Source organism: Lutra lutra, chromosome 1 (genome assembly GCF_902655055.1).
Source record: "Lutra lutra chromosome 1, mLutLut1.2, whole genome shotgun sequence".
Taxonomy (NCBI): domain Eukaryota; kingdom Metazoa; phylum Chordata; class Mammalia; order Carnivora; family Mustelidae; genus Lutra; species Lutra lutra.
Genome location: NC_062278.1, coordinates 202,743,823 through 202,763,813, shown reverse-complemented (window position 1 = coordinate 202,763,813; position 19,991 = coordinate 202,743,823). Strand labels below are relative to the sequence as shown.

At 42.4% G+C, this 19,991-nt stretch overlaps 1 protein-coding gene across 1 annotated transcript; it reads right to left on the bottom strand.

Moving 5' to 3' along the window:
• Positions 1–12,285: 12,285 nt before the first annotated feature.
• IQCF6 (IQ motif containing F6) lies at positions 12,286–13,127 on the bottom strand. The gene is made up of 2 exons (XM_047712911.1): positions 13,040–13,127; positions 12,286–12,828 (listed from the first exon to the last, which is right to left on the bottom strand). Exons 1-2 carry the CDS (start codon positions 13,052–13,054, stop codon positions 12,460–12,462), a joined length of 384 nt encoding a protein of 127 aa, XP_047568867.1. The 5' UTR covers positions 13,055–13,127; the 3' UTR covers positions 12,286–12,459.
• Positions 13,128–19,991: the final 6,864 nt, after the last annotated feature.

The window sequence follows — 19,991 nt, the reverse complement described above, 5'->3', positions numbered from 1 at the left end:
ACTGTCTTTTCTCCCCATTGTGTATTCTTGGCTCCTGTGCCGAAAACCAGTTGATTATGTATGTGAGGGTTTATTTCTGGTCTCCCTATTCAGTTCCATTGATTTACATGTCTGTTATTACGACAATGCCATATTGTTTTGATTACTGTAGCTTTGTCATATAGCCTATAATCAGGGAGTACGATACCTCCAGCTTTGTCCTTCTTGCTCAAAGTACTTGGCTATTTGGGTTCTTTTGTGGTTCCAAGTGAATTTTAGGATCGTATTTGTTATTTCTGTAGAAAATGCCATTAGGATGTTGACAGGGGTGAAATTGAATCTGTAGATCACTTCGGGTCATATGGACATTTTGACAATATTAATTCTTCTAATCCATTAACATGGGATATTCTTGCATTAATTTGTCTTTAATTTCTCATATCAATGTTTTGTAGTTTTAAATGTACATGTCTTTTACCTCTTTGGCTAAGTTTATTCCCAGGTATTTTATTCTTTTTGATGCTATTGTAAATAGGACTGTTTTCCTAATTTCCTTTTCAGATGGGTCATTCTTAGTGTATAAAATTGTTTGTGTAAAAATAATGGCCTGATTTTAAAAAAAGATTTATTTTTCAGTTATTTATTTGAGAGGGAGAGAGAGCACATGAGCAGGGGGAGGGGCAGAAGGAGAGAATCTCAAGCAGACTCCCTGCTGAGGATGGGGGGAGGGAAGGGGGCGTGGAGAGGGGGGGAGGATCCAGGGCTGGATTCCACAACCCTGAGACCATGACCTGAGCTCAAATCCAGAGCAAATCAAGATCATAACTGAGCCACCCAGGCACTGTCCCCACTTTTGAAAAGATTTATTTAGAAATGCAACTGATTTTTATTTGATTTTATATTCTGCAACTTTACTAATTAGTCTAGCAGGTTGTATGTGTATATGTACCTGTGTGTGTGTGTGTGTGTGTGTGTGTGTGTGTGTGTGTGTAGTCTTTAGGGTTTTTAACTTATGAGATCATGTCATCTGTAAAACAGATAATTTTACTTTTCCTTTTGGATTTAGAGTCCTTTTATATTTTTTTTCTTGCCTAATCAATGTGTCTAGGACTTCTGGTACTATGTTGAATAGAAGAGAGAAGAGTAGATTTCCATGCCTTGTTCTAAATCTTAGAGGAAAGACTTTCCCCTTTTCACCACTGACTATGATGTTAACTGTCAGCTTTTCATAAACATCCCTTATTGTGCTGAGGTAAGTTCCTTTTACACCTAATTTGTTGAGTTTTTTTTTTTAATGATGAAAGGCTGTTGAATTTTGTCGAATGTTTTTCTGCATTTTGAAATGTGATCATGTGATTTTTACCCTTCGTTCTGTTAGTGTGGTATCTCACACCAACTGATTTGTGTATTGTAGGGTCTTTGCCATTCAGGGATACAAGGATAAATCTTACTCAGTCATGGTGTATGATCCTTTTAATGTGCTACTAAATTTGGTTTAAGGTTTGTTACTTTTCTTTTAAAGATTTTTAAAAAAAATTTATTTATTGACAGAGAGAGAGAGAGAGATCACAAGTAGGCAGAGTGGCAGGCAGAGAGAGAGGAGGAAGCAGGTTCCCCACTGAGCAGAGAGCCCGATGCGGGGCTCAATCCCAGGACCCTGAGATCATGACCTGAGCCGAAGGCAGAGGCTTTAACCCACTGAGCCACCCAGGCGCCCCAAGGTTTGTTACTTTTTTGAAAGATTTTACTTATTTGGGAGAGAGAGAGCACAAATGGGGGGTAGAAGCAGAGGACAAGGGAGAAGCAGACTCCCCACTGAGCGTGGAGCCTGGTGCAGGGCCCAGTTTCAGGATCCTGAGGTCACGACTGGAGCCGAAGTCAGACGCTTTACCAACTGAGCCACCCGAGCACACTTGTTTGCTAGTATTTGTTTGTTTGTTGAGGAGTTTTGCATTTATATTCATCCATAATATTGGCCTGAAGTTTTCTTTTCTTGTGGTGTTTTTGACCTTTGTATCAGGGTAATGTTGACTTCCTAAAACAAATTTGTGAGAGTTTAAGGATTGTTATTAATTTTTTCTTTAAATATTTGGTAGAACTCACCCATGAAGCTATCTGGTTCTGGACTTTTATTTGTGGGAATATTTTGATTGCTGCTTTGTCTCCTTATTGGTTATTGGTCTGTCCGGACTTTCTATTTCTTGGTTCAGTCTTGATAGTGTGTATGTCTCTAGGAATTTTTTCATTTCTTCTGCATTGTCTAGTTTGTTGGCATATAATTATTCATAATAGTTCCTTATGATTCTTTTTATTCTTGTAGGATTAGTTGTAAAGTCTCCTCTTTTACTCACAATGTTTATTTGAATCTTCTTTTTCTTAATTAGTCCAGCTAAGGGTTCGATTTTATTTATCTTAAAAAAAAAAAAACCCTGGGGCACCTGGATGGTTCAGTGGGTTAAGCCTCTGCCTTTGGCTCAGGTCATGATCCCGGGGTCCTGGGATCAAGCCCCACATCGGGCTCTCTGCTTGGCAGGGAGCCTGCTTTCTCCTCTCTCTCTGCCTGCCTTTCTGCCTACTTGTGATCTCTGTCTGTTAAATAAATAAACCAAGTCTTAAAAAAAAACCCTTAGTTTCATCAATTTTTAAATTATTTTTCTATTCTCTGTTTTATTTATTTCTGCTTTAATCTATTTTCTTCCTTCTACTAATTTTGGGTTTAGTTTGTTCTTCATTACTTGGGGTATAAAGTTAGGTTGTTTGTGATCTTATATTTTAGGTAGACATTTATTGCTATAAATTTTCCTTGTATAACTGCCGTTGCTACATCTCGTAAAGTATGTGGTATTTTCACTTTTGTTTGTCTCTCAGTGTATTTTCTAATTCCCTTTTTTATTTCTTCTTTGGCCCAATGGTAGAGTTTGTTGTTTAATTTCTATGTATTAGTGAATGTTCCCCTTTTCTTTTTATTATTGATTTCTATTTTTATTGGTTTGTGACTGGAAAAAGATACTTGGAATGAGTTCACGCTTCTTCAGTTCATTAAGATTCGTTTTGCAACCTAGCATACTCTCTCTCCTGGAGAATATTCTGGGTGCACTTGACAAGAATGAATATGCTGCTGTTATTAGGGGTAATGTTTTGCTTACATCTATGAGATCCATTGGGTCTATGGGGTTGTTCAGTTCTGCTGTTTCCTTATTGGTTTTCTGTCTGGATGATTTATCCATCACCGAGAGTGGGGTAATAACATCTTCTACCTCTGTATATACTGGCGTGTGGTGGGTCCGCTACAGGGGCGTGAGTAGTAGTGCTCCTGCCAGACCCACAGGTGGGCTGGATGGCTTGGGGTCTGTGGCAGCAAACCCACCACTGGGGTACAATTCTTTTAATTTTAGAGTCAGTAGTAATGGACTCATTTTCTTTTTTTTTTTAATTTTAGTTATTTATATCTCTTTTTTTCTCTTGGTAAGTCTGGCTAAAAGTCTGTCAATTTTGATCTCAACCAATTTTTTGTTTTATTCTATCATTTTTGTATTCTCTATTTCTTTTATCCCCACTTGAATCTTCATTATTTTCTTCCTTCTACTGTCTTTGGGTTTAGTTTGCTCTTCTGTTTCTAGTCCTAGGAGATGTAAAGTTAGGTTATTTAATTTGAGACATTTCTTTTTAATATAGACATTTTATAGTAATAATGGTGAGGCCATTGCAGCTCTTTTATTATTGATTAAAGATTTTATTTATTTATTTGACAGAGAGAAAGAGAGAGCACAAGCAGGGGGAGCAGGAGAGGGAGAAGCAGATTTCCCGTCAAGCAGGGAGCCCAATGTGGGATTAGATCCCAGGACTTTGGGATCATGACCTAAGTTGAAGGCAAATACTTAGCTGACTGAGCCACACAGGTACCCCAGTGTTTTTATGTATTTCTAAGAAGATATTTTCTTTGTGGTTATGAGGGAATTACTGTTAACATCCTAAATTTATAACAATCTAATTTGAATTGATACCAATGTAGCTTCAGTAACATACAAAAATTCTGCAAAAAGCTCCATTCCCCCAAAGTTGTTATTGCCACAAATTCTTTTTTTTAAAAGATGTTATATATTTATTTGACAGAGAGAGAGGCTGAAAGAGAGGGGACCCAAGCAGGGGTGGAGGGAGAGGGAAGCTAAGCAGGGAGCCTGATGCAGGGCTTGATCCCAGGACTCTAGAGTCATGACCCGAGCCAAAGGCAGATGCTTAACCAACTGAGCCAACCAGGTGCCCTGACCTGTTAGTATTTCTTAAGGGCAGTCTATTTGTGGTGCACACGTCCAGCTTTCTGGGATGTCTTAATTTCTCCTTCACCTTTGAAAGACAGTTTTGCTGAATATGGAATTTTTGGTTGACAGATTTTTCTTTGGCCCTTTAAAACTATCATTCCACGGGACACCTGGGTGGCTCATTTGATTGGACTACTGCCTTTGGCTCAGGTCATGATCCCGGAGTCCCGGGATTGAGTCCCGCATTGGGCTCCCAGCTCCACGGGGAGTCTGCTTCTCCCTCTAACCTTCTCCTCGCTCATGCTCTCTCTCACCGCCTCTCTCTCAATAAATAAATAAAAATCTTAAAAAAAAAAGAAAGAAAAAGAAAAGGCTTTCCCTTAAAAAAAAACAACAAAACTATCATCCCACTCCCTTCTGGTCTCCCTGGTTTCTGATGAGAAATCTGTTCATTTTACTAAGGGTCTTTTACGCATGATGAATTTTTCTTTTGCTAATTTCAAGATTCTCTTTTTGTCATTGGACTTAGACAATTTAATTATAAAGTGTCTCAGAGTGGATTTCTTTTTTTTTTTTTAAAGATTTTATTTATTTATTTGACAGAGATCACAAGTAGGCAGAGAGGCAGGCAGAGAGAGGAGGAAGCAGGCTCCCTGCTGAGCAGAGAGCCCGATGTGGGGCTCGATCCCAGGACCCTGGGATCATGACCTGAGCTGAAGGCAGAGGCTTTAACCCACTGAGCCACCCAGGTGCCCCTCAGAGTGGATTTCTTAATGTTCATCTTTCTTGGAGTTTATTGAGCTTCTAGGAGATTTAGATTATTTTATTTTATTAAATTTGGGAAGTTTTCAGCCACTGTGTCTTCAGATATTCTGTTTGCCCATTTTTTTTCTTTCCTCTTAATCTGGGATTCCTGTTATGCATATTTTAGTACTTTTGATGGTGTCTCATTCTCTTAAGCTTTATTCATTTTCCTTCTGTTCTTTTTATCTCTTCTCCTCAGACTGGATGATTTCAGATGGCCTGTCTTCAAGTTCACTGTTATTTCTTCTGCTTGCTCAAATCTGCTATTGAAGCCCTCTTGTAATTTTTCTTTTCGTTATTGTACATTTCAACTCCAGAATTACTATTTGGTTCCTTTCTATAATTTCTTTCTCTTTGTTGATATTCTTTATTTGTTCATACATTGTCCCAGTTTCTGTTAGCTCTTTGTCCATGGTGTCCAATTGCTCTTTGAGAATATTTAAGACAGTTGATTTAGAGTCTTTTTCTGATTGGTTCAGTGTCTCTGCTTCCTCAGGGACAATTTATGTTCATTTTTTTCTGTGAATGGGTCATACTTTCCTGTTTCTTTGCATGTTCTGTAACTTTTTTGCTGAAAACTGAACGTTTTGTTTATAATGTGGCAACTCTGGAAATTAGAATTTTCTCTTTCCCTAAGTTATCTTTTTATGGCTTGCTGTGGGCTATAGTTGTTTGGTTATTGACTTTTCTAAATTATTTTTTTAAGTCAGTGTTCTTAATATGTGGTCTCTGAAGTCTAGCTTCCTTTAGCTGTGTTCAGTTAGTGATTTATTGGAAAATTTCTTAAATGCCAGGAGAGAGAAGAAACAAAGAAAGAAAAGGGACTCCCCTGGTTTTTGAAAAGTGTTTCTGCACTGGGACAACTCCTTCAACACTTAGCCAGGCCATGTAGAACTCTCCCTTAGCCTTCCCTTCCTATTTGCTCTTAGCTTAGAGATCAGAGAGAGGTGAAAGCTTCAGGTCTTTGCAGGTGTTTTCAGGGCATGAGTCTTGCCCTGGTCATGAGCACAGCTTTTTAAATCTCCTAGTATACACAGGCACTTTGAATGCCCTAATTTCTGAGTGAAACTATCCGCAGATTTTCCTCTGAGGCCTTTAGCACTCTATTGTATGCTTCAACTATAATCTTTCCCCCCAAGTAGTTGCTTCAGCATCATTTGTTAAAAAGACCCTTCTTTCCTCACTGAATTATATTGACACCCTTTTTAAAAATACTTGACCATATGAAAAAAAAAATCAGTTGACCATAAATGAGTGGGACTATTTCTGGATTCTGTTTTGTCTCATTGATATGTTTTTTACCCTAATGAACACCACACTCTCTTAAGTACTGTAGCTTTTAGTAAATGAGGTCAGATCAGATAAGCCCTTCAATTTTATTTTATTTTTTCCAAGATTGTCTTGGCTGTTCTAGGTCCTTTGCATTACAACATAGGTTTTATTTTTTTTTTTTATTTTTTAAAGATTTTATTCATTTATTTGTCAGAGAGAGAGAGAGAGAGAGAGAGGGAGAGATACAAGTAGGCAGAGAGGCAGGCAGAGACAGAGAGAGAAGCAGGCTCCCTGCCGAGCAAGGAGCCCGATATGGGACTCGATCCCAGGACGCTGGGATCATGACCTGAGCCAAAGGCAGCCGCTTAACCAACTGAGCCACCCAGGCATCCCCAACATAGGTTTTAGAATCAGCCTTTTTGAGTTTTAATAAAACAATCTTCTGGAATTTTGTTTGGGATTGCATGGAATATATAGATCAGTTTATGGGAAACTAAGCAGTCTTGTTATTCAGTGCATGAATATGGTGTATCTTTTCATTTGTTTCAGTCTTTAATTTCTCTCAGCAATGTTGTATAATTTTCAGTGTAGGAGTCTTCTATTTATGTTGTTTCTTGGGCATTTTATTTTTTTTAAGATTTTATGTATTTATTAGAGAGAGAGCACATGAGTGGGGGAAAGGGCAGATAGAGAGGAAGAAAGATGAGCAGACTCCATGATGAGTGTGGAGCCTGAAGCCGGCCTGATCCCAGAACTCTGAGATCATTATCTGAGTCAAAGTCAGATGTTTAACTGACTGAGCCACCCAGGTGCCCCTGCATTTGATTTTTGTGATGTTATTGGAAATGCTTATTTAAGTTTAATTTCAGTCTGAAGTTTGTTGTTAGATACAACTTATTTTTTTTACTGTCATAAAATATATATGATATAAAATTTTCCATCTTAACTATTTTTAAGAGTACATTTCTATGGGGTTGAACATTCACATTAAGTAACCATCGCCACCATCCATCTCCAAATCTGTTTCATCTTCTCCACCTGACTCTGTACACAATAAACATTAACATCCCATTCCCTCCTGCCCCTTCCCCTGGAAACACCATTCTAATTTCTGTCTCTATGAATTTGACTACACTAGAAGTTTCATCTAAGTGGAATCATACAGTGTTTATTCTTTTGTGACTGGTTTATTTCATTAGAATTATGTCCTCAGGGCTCATTCATATTGTAAATTATGTCAAAATTTCGTTCATTTTGTAGGTGGGGTAACATTCCATATATGCTATATTTTGTTTATGCATTCCTCTATCAATGGACACTTGGGTAGCTTCCACCTTTTGGCTATTACAAATATGTTGCTATGACCATGTGTGTACAAGTATCTGTTGTATTTCTCCTTTTAGTTCTTTTGGGATATACCCAGAACTGGACTTGCTGGGTCATATGGTAATTCTATTTTTAATATTTTGAGAATTTCCATACCATTTTCTACAACAGCTCTACCATTTGCATTCCGCCCCCAGCAATGCACAAATGTTCTGATTTCTCCACATCCTTGCCAACACTTGTTATTTTGGCTTTTTGTTTCTTTTTTTTTTTTAAGATTAAAAAAAGATTTTATTTATTTATTTGACAGAAAGAGAGAGAGATCACAAGTAAGGAGAGCAGCAGGCAGAGAGAGAGGGGGAAGCAGGCTCCCTGCTGAGCACAGAGCCCAAGGACCCCAGACCCCAGGACCCCAGGACCATGACCCGAGCTGAAGGCAGACACCTGAAGACTGAGCCACCCAGGTGCCCTGGTTTTTTGTTTCTTAATAAAACTCATCCTAATGGGTATGGTGTGGTATCTCATTGTGGTCTTGATTTGCATTTCGCTAATGACTAGTGGCATTGCACGTCTTTTCATGTGCTTGTTGGCCATTTGTATATCTTCTTTGGACAACTGACTTTGGACATGACTATTCTAAACTCATGTATTAGAGTAGGTTTTTAGGTAGATTCTTTATGATTTTCTATGTACATAATCAGGCTGCTTAAAAATGCAGACAGCCTTAGTACTTTAGTTCTAATCATTATGCCTTTTATTTTTTATTAACAGACTTTCCTTTTAGAGCAGTTTTAGGTTTATGGAAAAATTGAGCAGAAAATAGAGTTCCCATGGGCTCCCTGCTGCACACAGTTTAACTTATTATTAACATCATGCATTGGTGTGCTACATTTATTATAATTGATAAACTGATATTGATCCCTTATTATTAACTAAAGTCCATAATTTAGAGTTCACTTTGTGTATGTAGCTCTACGGTTTTTTGTCAAATATACAATTTCATGTATCTGCATTTATACTATCATACAGAATAGTTCTAATACCATAAAATTTCCTGTTCTTCACCTATTCATCCCTCATTTCCTCTACCAAACACCACCCAACTATTTACTCTCTCTGTAGTTTGCCTTTTCCGGGATGTCATAGAGCTGGAACCATGTAATATGTAGCCTTTCTAGACCACTTTCACTTCACCATATGCATGTAAGTTTCCTCCCTCTTTTTCGTGGTTTGAGAGCTCATTTCTTTTTCTCACTAAATATTCCATCGTGGTGTGGATGCACGGCAGGAGGTCTCTCAGTTCACCCATGGGAAGGACTTCTTGGTTGCTTTCAACTTTTGACAATCGTGAATACAACTGTTGTAAACATTCATACGCAGATTTTGTGTAGACATTCAACTCACTTGAGTAAATTCAAAGGAGCTCAGTTGCTGGATCCGATGGGGAAGCCTACTTTAGTTTTGTATTAAACTACAGTGTCTCCCAGAGTGTATTTTTTTTTCTTTTTTTGCATTCATTCCCACCAGCACTGAATGAGGGTTCCTATTTCTCCATATTTGGTGCTATCAGTGTTTTGGTATTATCAGTGTTTTGGACTTTAGACTTCCTAATGATAGATGTATAGGGTGATTTCATTTTTAAAATTTAAAATTTAAATTTAATTTAAAAATTTTAAATTTAATTTTTAATGTTCGATTCTGTAATAATATATGATGTGACACATCTTTTCATAGGCCTATTTGTCATCTGTACATTGCTCAGAATTTTCTTAATTTTTAATGAGTTGTTCATTTCTTAGGGTTGAGTTTTCAGGGTCCTTTGTCTTTTTAAGATAACCAGTCTTTATCAGATGTGTCTTTTGCAAGAATTTTCTTCCAGTCTGAGGCTTATCGTCTCATTCTCTCTCCAGTGTCGTCTTCTTTTTTTTTTTTTTAATTTTATTTATTTGAGAGAGAGACAGTGAGAGAGCATGAGAGGGGAGGACAGAGGGAGAGACAGACTCACCATGGAGCTGGGAGCCTGATGTGGGACTCGATCCCAGGACTCCAGGATCATGACCTGAGCCGAAGGCAGTCACTTAACCAACTGAGCTACCCAGGCGCCCTCACCAGTGTCTTCTGCAGAAAAGAAGTTTTTATTTTAATGAAGTCTAGCTTGCTGGTTATTTCTTTCGTGGCTCTGGGAGTATTGTACTTCTGTGGTCCATTTTGAGTTAATTTTTGTGACGAGTGTAAGGTCTATGTCTAGTGTCACTTTTTTTTTTTTTTACATCATTCGTTGTAAAAACTTTCTCCATTGGATTGCCTTTGGTCATTTTTCCAAGTCCAGTTGACTGTATCTGTGTGGGCCTATTTCTGGGCTCTCTCTTCGGTTCCATTGATCTACTTATCTCTGTTCTTTCAACAATACCACATTGTCTTGATTACTGTAGCTTTACTGTAAATCTTGAAATGGCGCAGTGCCATCTCATTTTGTGTTTGCCATGTGGGACAGAGAGAAGCAAAACACAAATCAGGGTGGAGATCTGAACGGTGGGATCAGAACTGAGATTGGAGATGGGTTGGTCGTGTGACGGGCCTGAGAGCACGGGGTAGGCATCCTAGGAGCAAGGAGATGAGATGCCACCTGGGAATCCTGTTTCAGGGTTGGAAGGGACCAGAAGGGGATGGACCCTCACTTCCTGAACTGTCTTCTTAGGACCCCAGTATGTGGACCAGTCTGAGGGTCAATAGATTTCTTTGTTGATCAGGCCTAGGGCACTTATCTCTTGGGGACACAGTGTCGCCTGGGGAAGGAGCAAGAATGGGGATACAGAGTTCCTCAGAGTCCCCTCAGGCTGCCCCAAGGCTGCCAGCATCACTGCCCCCCTTATCCTCACTTCCGGGGTTGCAGTATATTCTCAGGGAGAGTTTCTTGGCAGCCCAATTCTCAATGGCAGCAGGTAAGAGAAGGGAGGCTCTGTGATGTTCCGGGAGGGTGTCTGCCTCTGAAGGCCCTGCCTGCCGCCTCACCTTTGTTAGGAACTATGGGTGGTTTCACCCATCTAGGCCAGCTCTGGCGGACCTGGGTGCTAATGGGGGTCCTGTCTGTGGAATCCCATCCTACATCTCATTCACTTCCTCTGCCTGCAGCTGGGAAGGCCTCAGTTGGTTACACAGCTGCCTTTGGCTCAGGTCATAATCCCAGGTCCTAGTATTGAGCCCCACACCAGGCTCCCTGTTCAGCAGGGAGCCTACTTCTCCCTCTCCCTCTGCCTGCCTCTCTGCCTATTTGTTCTTTCTCTCCCTCCCTCCCTCCCCCTCTCTCTCTTTCTCTCTCTGTCAAATAGATAAATACAATCTTAAGCAAAACAAAACAACAAAAATTCAGCAGTTTCCAAATCGTGCCCAGGCCTCTCCCCAGACCACTTAAACAGAATCTGTGGGCGGGCCCAGGCATTGGTGTGTTTTGTGTCCCAGAGGATTCCAGCATCCAATGCAGGTTAAGAATCAGACACTTCGAGCCTTGCCAACCTCGGGTTTAACCACCTCTCACTGCAGCGGTGGTGGCTGTAGGCACAGTCAGGCAGAATTCTGTCCTGCTAGGATGCAGACCTAACTAGCCTCCTACCACTCGCTCCTGCAAGGCGGGCAGGTGAGAACCGCGCCCAAAACTCCTGAAGGGGCTCCTCTGGAAGAGCAGATACCCGGCTGCGCCATGGCCACCTGCAGCTATTGAAGGCTGGTGTCCGACTGATCCCTGAATCCCCACGCCTGCCACAGCTATGGCAGAGACACTGCCCTGAGCCCCAATCACACGCAAGCACCCCAAAACACACACAGCCCTGAGGAGAGGGAAATCCTTACCCACTTGCCAGGCCCATGAGGACCTCCCCAGCTGGTCCTCCCACCCCTTGGGCAAGGCCACCCATTACAGACCCCTAGGGAGGGTCACGAGCCTCAGGCTTCTGGGAGGCAGCTTCCAAGACAAACCTCTGAGGGACCTTGAGCGTCAGAGCAGAGGCTGTGAGAGACTGGTACAGGAAGGGTTGAACCTAGAGGCTGCCTGTTAGCAGCAGACTCAGCCCTCAGAGGCCCCTTGACACCCCCTTGAGGCCGACCGTGTGGAGGCTGTGGCAGTCTGTGGAAGGACTGGGGCCAATACAGGGGATCTTAGGGGGACTCCAGGACAGCTGCTTCTGAGGATGTGGTAAGACTTAGAGGATGATCCCCAAACCAATGACTTCCAGTGGTCTAGGGACAGTCCTTCCCTTTGCTCCCCACCCCCCCGGACTCCCTCTGCCTGAAGCAGCCCGAACAGCTGCTGCTCCTCAGTCCTGGCCTGGCCCTCCCCAGGGATGGCTCTGGCGGACTAGCCCCCAGGAAGGCACAGAGCCTGGCGGGCTGTTGCTCAGCTGGGTGCCCTGTCCTCCCGCTCCCCGCCAAGCCTGCGCTGGCCCCGAGGGCCCTGCCCGGCACAGGGCTGTGGAATCCTGGCTTTCCCAGCTGGCTCTGGCTGCAGCCTCTCTGGTGTCCTACCCTGAGTGGAGAAGCCAGGGGAGGGGCTGCCAAAAAATTAGGCCCAGCTCAGAGCCTGGCTGAGCCAGGCTGACTGAGGTGTCAGAGCCCATCCTGAGCCGTGGGGGTCTCTTTGGGGTGCAAGATGACTCAGGTTTGCAGTAGGTGCCAGGATCTAGGGTGGCGTGCCCTGAGACGGGCTCTAGACCATGACTTTGGAGTGGATCCCTCTTTTATGGGTCTGATTTCCAAAGGGCACGACTGCGGTCAATAAGAGTCTTTATTGGAAGAGAGATCCAGTCTCCTTGGCTCTGCTAGCTCCCTAGGTCAAGAGGATTTCGATGTCAAGCTCCAGCCGGCTGGCTTTGACCTCATAGCGTCCCCGGATCAGGCCCCGGGTTTGGCTGGTGTGCCAGCGCCAGTGAGACTGGATGACGCAGGCCGCCTGGCGCGCCTGGAGAAACCGTCTGCGGGCCTGCCACATTCGGACCTGCGCCTGCACCTTCACCACTGCCCACTCCTGGCAGGTGTAGAGTCTTAGTGCCAGGCGCCGTCTCTGCTCCAGCATCTTGGCCTGCACCGACCTCCACCAGCACTGGATGACCCAGGCCCTGAGAGCTGCGTGCAGTAGCGACCGGCGCACCATGTTGCCACGCCACCATGATTGAATCTTTATGGCTGCCTTCTCCGACTGATCGAGGGAGGGAAGAACACGGAGATGCTCAGTGGGGCGCCCTCCCCTTGCTGTCCCCGTCTGTGGGGCTGGGAAGAAAGGGGGCCCGGCCTAAGTGGCCCTGCCCCTTCATTTCCAGGCCCATCCGTCTGATTTCCAGTCTCCCACTCATTGGAAGTCACGGCTCATTATCCGCGGGGCAGACCCCTGCCAGGTGGGCCTTACTCACATTTTGTGTGTCCATGGCCCTGGTCTTCAGAGTCCACTCATCTGTCAGTAGGACACCTGAGTCTTTAGCCCCGCCCTCAACTGTTAGTCACGCCCCTCATGAGACCCCGCCCACCTACACACAAGGCTCCCCCTCATCAGGTCCTGTCCCCACACATTTTTGCCACATCTCTCTCCTCTCACCTCTTGCTCGTATCTCCTCACGGATTGGCCAATCCCCTCATTTGTTGGTTCCTGTCATTTGGGGGGGCCTGCCCTTATCTCTTGCTTGTGGTATATTTCTCAGACCCCAGTGGCATCCTGAGTCCTGATCTTTCTATGCCTTCTGGTCACGTCTTTCTGCTCCTGCTGGTGGGAGCAAAGCGAGAGGCACACAACTCTAATCCATAGCCGGTTTGGATTTCCAGAAGCTCAAGTGGCAGAGCCCGTGGGAGGGCCTCCAAGCACTGTGTTCGTGGGCAAGTATGATTTCATGTAAAATTTGGGGAAGCAAGGTCCCTTAGCTGCAACTGGAGAGAGCCTCTGTCTCCCCCTCTCTGGTGCCCCCTGTCACCCTTCCATTGGATGGTGGGGAATGGGCTGCAGCCTCTTTTGGGACATGACTAAGGATGTGCCTGCTTACTTTGGGTTAAATGAGGCGGATTTATGGGGTTCACAGTCACCCCTGGGAATAGACAAGTCCTTGCTAGCCATTCCATTAGAGATGGCTTCCTAGAGATTTCCTACCTGTTAACGTGCCATGGAATGAATTTGGGGGGACACAGGGTGCTACAGTGATAGGACAGATATGAACGTGTCCCCCAGTGCTTGGCACCAGAAGTAGCTGGGCGGGGGAGGAAAAGGGAGGTTTGAAAAATGTGGAGACAAGAGACGGTCTGTAGAAAGTTCTTGTTATCAGATATGTAAAACCATAAATGGAAGATTCTATTCTCACTGACTCCTGATTAAAACTGAAGTTCTGTCTTGTTGGGAATATACTTGATAACACAGTGAGACAATTATAAAGCATACCATACTTCTTTCTTATTTTGGTGTGAATTCGGTGAAAGTGAATTGATCAGAATTCCTGTGATTTCAGGGCATCAGCTAGGGGAGTTGTTATGAACAGTGTGGAAGGCAGCATGAGAAATCGCATTTTATGCATCCGGTCCATCCAAAATAAACACGCTTTTATCAAAAATGACATTGCAAAATCGTCATATGAAGAAGTACTCATGGGTTATGCTGCAAAAAAATGTTGAAAAACCATGATAGATGTGCAACCGTGGTTTGATATAAACGCTGTGTAATGCTTTAGTATTTGCCGACTTTTGAAAATTTACGATTGGTTGCGATTTCTTTATTTGTTCTACATATTCACTTGCCTAATTTTAAGCCTGTAATTTTGCATTCTTTTTCTTAAAGTAGGCCTTCCAAATTATATAAGCTTCAGGTCCCACAAAACCTGGCTCTGCCCTGCCTTGTGCAACCCGGTCTCCTGGGAGCTCAGGGAAAGCTGTGTTTCTAGGATTCAGAATTAGGACCGAAGCGCAGACGCAGGTGATGCAGAGATGCTGGGAGTCCTTTGGGGTTTGGAAGGCCATTCTGGCTCTGGCTTCAGCATGTGTCCCAGCATTCATTTTTCTGCATGCGGGTTTGCTGGGGGCCCACGGCCTGTTGGCCCGTGCACTGTCTGCGGCTCCTGTTTTTTGTGTATTTGAAGCCTCGACTGCTCACTTGTCCGCATGGCCATGGCACTGGCTATTGGGGTGTCTCACAGGTTCTGACCCTATTGTCAACTACACAACCACTTTTGCCTCATGTTAAAAGTCTAATAGGCAGGGGGCGTCTGGGTGTCTCAGTGGGTTAAAGCCTCTGCCTTCAGCTTAGGTCATGATCCCAGGGTCCTGGGATCGAGCCCCAAATCTGGCTATCTGCTCAGCGGGGAGCCTGCTTCCCCTTTCCTTTCTGCCTGCCTGCCTACTTGTGATCTCTGTCTGTCGAATAAATAAATAAAAATCTTAAAAAAAAAAAGTCCAAAAGGCAGAAGACCCTATTGCTTCCTTTAATGACTGTCAGTCTGGGTGAGCAGAGCGCTGTTATCAGTCTCTCAAAGGCCCCCATCACTGCACTGATGGCATCAGACATCCATTCACTCAGCCCAGTCCACCAGACTGTACAGAAGGGATCCACAGGCTGGGGCTGGAGCCGGTGTTCGGAGGCTCAGTGCATCTGGTCTAGGTTGCCAGATCCCACTGTTCCTTGTGGATCTCTCCCTTACTCCAGCTCTGGCCTGGTTAGGCTGTTGCCAGAATATTCTGGCTTTGTCTCCTGCTTAGAAGTCCCTGGAAGAACCTGCTCATCCCTTTTATGTTCACGCTTCTGCAGATACTCACAAAGTGGCAGCCGGTGGGGCCGAGGGGTCAGATCACAGAGCACGAGACTTGGCCTCTGTTTCATCAGTTCTGTCCTCCCCAGCTGCTGGCTCTCTTCTGCTTGAATTCTTGCTCTGATTATAAATATGGTTTACCTGTTGCTTGAATTTCAAATAATGCAGAAACATATAAGGTGGAAAGCGAATGTTCCATGAAATATGTCCCCAAAGCTCGTCCTCCAGAATTTATACCATGCACCGATTAGCTGAAATTTTCTATTAAAAATTATTTATTTATTTATTATTAAGATTTTACTTATTTATTTGAGAGAGCGTGAGAGAGAAAGCACATGTGAGGCGGAGAGGTAGAGGGAGAGAGAGAAGCAGGAGCAGGCTCCCCGATGAGCAGGGAGCCTGATGCGGGGCTCGATCCCAAGACCCTGGGATCATGATCTGAGCCAAAGGCAGAGGCTTAACCCACTGAGCCACCCAGGCACCCCCAAAATAATTTAATTTTAACTCATACATTTGAAGCTGAAATTTCCCTCAGCAATCCTTTTTTCATTATTACCACTCCCCGCTTGGAGGACATCCTGAATGATGAGTTATGCCTTTATAAACGCATTACATCCATGCACCTAAAAGAAATCTATTTTGGGTGTTTTTATGTATCTTTTTAAGTTGGTTGAGATAACAAAAATCATAGAACATAACATTGACCATTTTACCCATTTTAAAGTGTATAATCGAGTGGCTTTTAGTACCCACCTGGTGCTGTACAATGAATGTCACCACTATCTACTTCCAGTTTCTGTCTTCCACATGTTTTAATTCTAATTTTGTTCCCCCTGACAGAAACCATGTAGCCATTACCCTTCTGTCACCCCAGGCCCTGGTGACTGCGAATCTGCTTTTAGACTCTATTTCAGATGTTGCATATAAATGGAATCCGAGGCCACATGCCTGGCTTCTTTCACTTCGCGTGTGTTCCAGGTTCATCGTGGTATACATGGCATGTGTCAGGCCTTCATTCCTTTCTACGGCTGAATACTATTCCACTGCATGGATAGACCACGCATTGTGTGTCCATTCATCAACTGGCAGGTAACTGAGTGGTTTTCCCTCTTTGGTGATTGTGAATACCATTGCTGTGAGCACTTGTGTATGAGTTTGAACACCTGTTTTCAGTGCTTTTAGTTATACTCCCAAGAGCGGAATTGCGGGGCCATGTGGGAATTCTGTGTTTAACCCTTTGAGGAACCACCAGACTGTATTCCACAGCAGCCAGGCCATTTTGCGTTCCCACCAGTCTCCACATGCTTGCCAACATGTGGAGACTCGTTATTGCCCATTTTAAGAAAAATTATAGCATCTCATTTGGGGTTATGGTTTGCATTTCCCCACGATAAATGACATTGAACACCTTTTCTTTTCTTTTTTTTTTAAGATTTTATTTATTTATTTGACAGACAGAGATCACAAGTAGGCAGAGAGACAGGCAGAGAGAGGAAGGGAAACAGACTTCCTGCTGAGCAGAGAGCCTGACGTGGGGCTCAATCCCAGGGCCCTGAGATCACGACCTGAGCTGAAGGCAGAGGCCCCAACCCACTGAGCCACCCAGGTGGCCCAAGTTGAACACCTTTTCATGGGCTTTTGGGGGCATTTGTATATTTTTGGAGAAATGTCTATTCAAATCCGTTGACCACTTATTTAATTGGCTTCTTTGTCTTGTCATTGTTGAGTTGTAAGAGTTCTTTATATATTCTGGACACTGGGACCTTATCAGATATATGATTTGAAAATATTTTCACCCATTTTGCAGGTTGTCTTTTCACTTCCCTCATTAATGTCTTTTGATGCACGACAGTTCCTAATTTTGATGATGTCCAATTTATCTATTTTTCTTCTGTTGTTTGTGCTTTGGTGTCAGAGCTAAGAATCCACTGCCAAATCCAAAGGTCATGAGGATTACTTCCATGTTTTCTTCTAAGAGTTTTATAGTTTTATTTCTTACCTTTAGGACTTCGGTTGTGAGTTAATATGTCTATATGCTGTGAGATAAGAATCCAACGCCATGCCTTTGCGGGAGTTACCCTGTTGTCCAAGGACCATTCTTTGAAAAGATTATTATTTCCCCTGACTCTTGGTAGCCTTGTTGAAAATCAGTTGAACATAGAGCTGTTTATTTATTTCTGGTCTTTCAATTCTAATCCGTTGATCTACATGTCTGTCTTTATACCAGTACCACACCTTGTTGATTACTGTGGCTTAGCAATAAGTTTTCAAATTAAGAAGTTTGTGTCCTCCAACTTTATCTTTTTCAAGGTTGTTTTGGTTATTCCGAGACCTTTGCAATTCCATATGAACTTGAAGATTAGCTTTCCACTTCCGTTAAAAAAAAAAAAGGCAGTGGGAATGAAAGGGATAGTGTTGACTCCATAAATCAATTTAGGGAATATTAAGTCTTCTGACCCATGAACACAGAATATTTTGCCATGTATTTAGGTCCCCTTTAATTTCTTTAAACAGTATTTTATGGTTTTAAGTATACAAGTCTTGCATCTGCTTGGTTAAGTTTATTTCTAAGGATTTTTATTCTTTTTGATGTTACTATAAATACAATTGTTTCCTCAATTTCATTTCTGAATTTTCCATTGCTGTTGCATAGAAATACAAATGATTTGTGTGTTTATTTTGTATGTCACAACTTTGCTGAATTAGTTTATTAACTGTAACAATTTTTTGGTGGATTCTTTCTCATTTTCTACGTGTAAGATCATGTGAACTGCAAGTAGGGATAATTTTGCTTCTACTTTTCCAGTTGGGATGCATTTTAGTTCTCAATTGCCTTGGCTAAAACTTCTGATACAGTGTTGAATAGCAGTGATGAAAGCAGATATCTTTGTCCCTTCCTCATCTTAGAGAAAAAATTTTGTCTTTCACCATTTAGTATGATGTCACTTGTGGGTTTTTCATAGTTGCCCTTTATCAGGTTGAGAAACTTCCTTCTACTCCTAGCTTATTGAATTTTCTTTCTTCCCTTTTTTTTTTTTACCATGAAAAGCTATTAAAGATTTTGTCAAATTCTTTTTCTGTATCAATTGAGATGATCATGTGATTTTCCCCCTTTATTCTATTTACATGGATTTTCACATGTTGCATCTACCTTGCTTGCATTCCTGGGATAAATCCCCTAAGGTCACAGCATATAATCCTTTAAATATGCTCTTGGATTTGATTCCTAGTATTTTGCTAAACTTTTTGCATTGCACTTGTAATTATTATTGGTCTTTAGTTTTTTTGTTTTTTGTTTTTGTTTTTTTTTCATATGGTCTTATGGTTTCTTTGTCTGGCATTGGTGTTATGGCAATACTGGCCTCAAAGAATGAGTTAGGAAGCATTCTCTTCTCTTCACTTTTTGGGAAACATGTTAGAATGAATGGTATCAGTTCTTTAATGTTTGATAAAATTCACCCATGAAGTTGACTAGTCCTGGACTTCTCTTTATTGGAAATATTTAAATTACTGCTTTAATCTCTTTCCTTGTGGTAGGCCTTTTCAGATTTTCTGTTTCTTCTTCCGTCAGTTTTGGTTCTTTGTGTGTGTCTAGGAATTTGCCTATTTCACCATGGCTATCTAATTTGTTGGCATACAGTTGTTTATAAGATTCTCTTGTGATCTTTTTTATTTTATAAGGTCCCTACTTTCATTCCTGATCTTAGTAAACTGAGTCTTTTCTCTTTTCACTTGTTCAGTCTAACAAAGAGTTTTTCAATTCTGTTGGTCTTTTTAGAGAATCAACTTTTGTTTTTATTGATTTGTTGTTTTTCTTTTTCTTTTTTTTTAAGATTTATTTACTTATTTGAGAGAAAGAGAGAGAGCATGAGCAGGAGGGGCAGAGGCTCTTGAAGAGGAAGAGAGAATCCCAAGCAGACTCCATGCTGAACATGGATCCCAACTCTGGACTTGATCTCACGTCCCTGAGATTACAACTCAAGCCAAAAGCAAGAGTCAGATGCTTAACAGGTTGACCATCCTGGCACCCCTGTTGTTTTTCTATTTTTTATTTTGTTCATCTCAGGAAGGGAAGCAGGCTCCCCGCTGAGCAGAGAGCCTGATGCGGGGCTCTATCCCAGGACCCTGGTATCATTACCTGAGCTGAAGGCAGAGGCTTTAACCCACTGAGCCACCCAGGCACCACAAAGAGTGTTTTTTTTTTTTTAAAGATTTTGTTTATTTAGAGAGAGCGTGCATGTGTGTGAGCTAGGGGAGGGGCAGAGGGAGAGAGAAAGAGAAACTCAAGCAGACTCTGAGCTGAGCACCAAGCCCATTATAGGGCTTGATCTCATGACCCTGAGATCATGACCTGAGCCAAAATCAGGAGTCTGATGCGTAACTGACTGAGACACCCAGACACCCTTAAAGTGTGTTTTTGATTTCCACAAAGTGGTAAATTTTCCAGATTTCCTATTATGAATGATTCATTTTTATTAATATTCTGCTATTCCTATATATTTCTATTATCATTCTGCTCTGGCCAGAGAAGATACTCTATGTGATTTCAGTCTTTCTCAATTTATGGAGACTTGTTTTGTGGCCT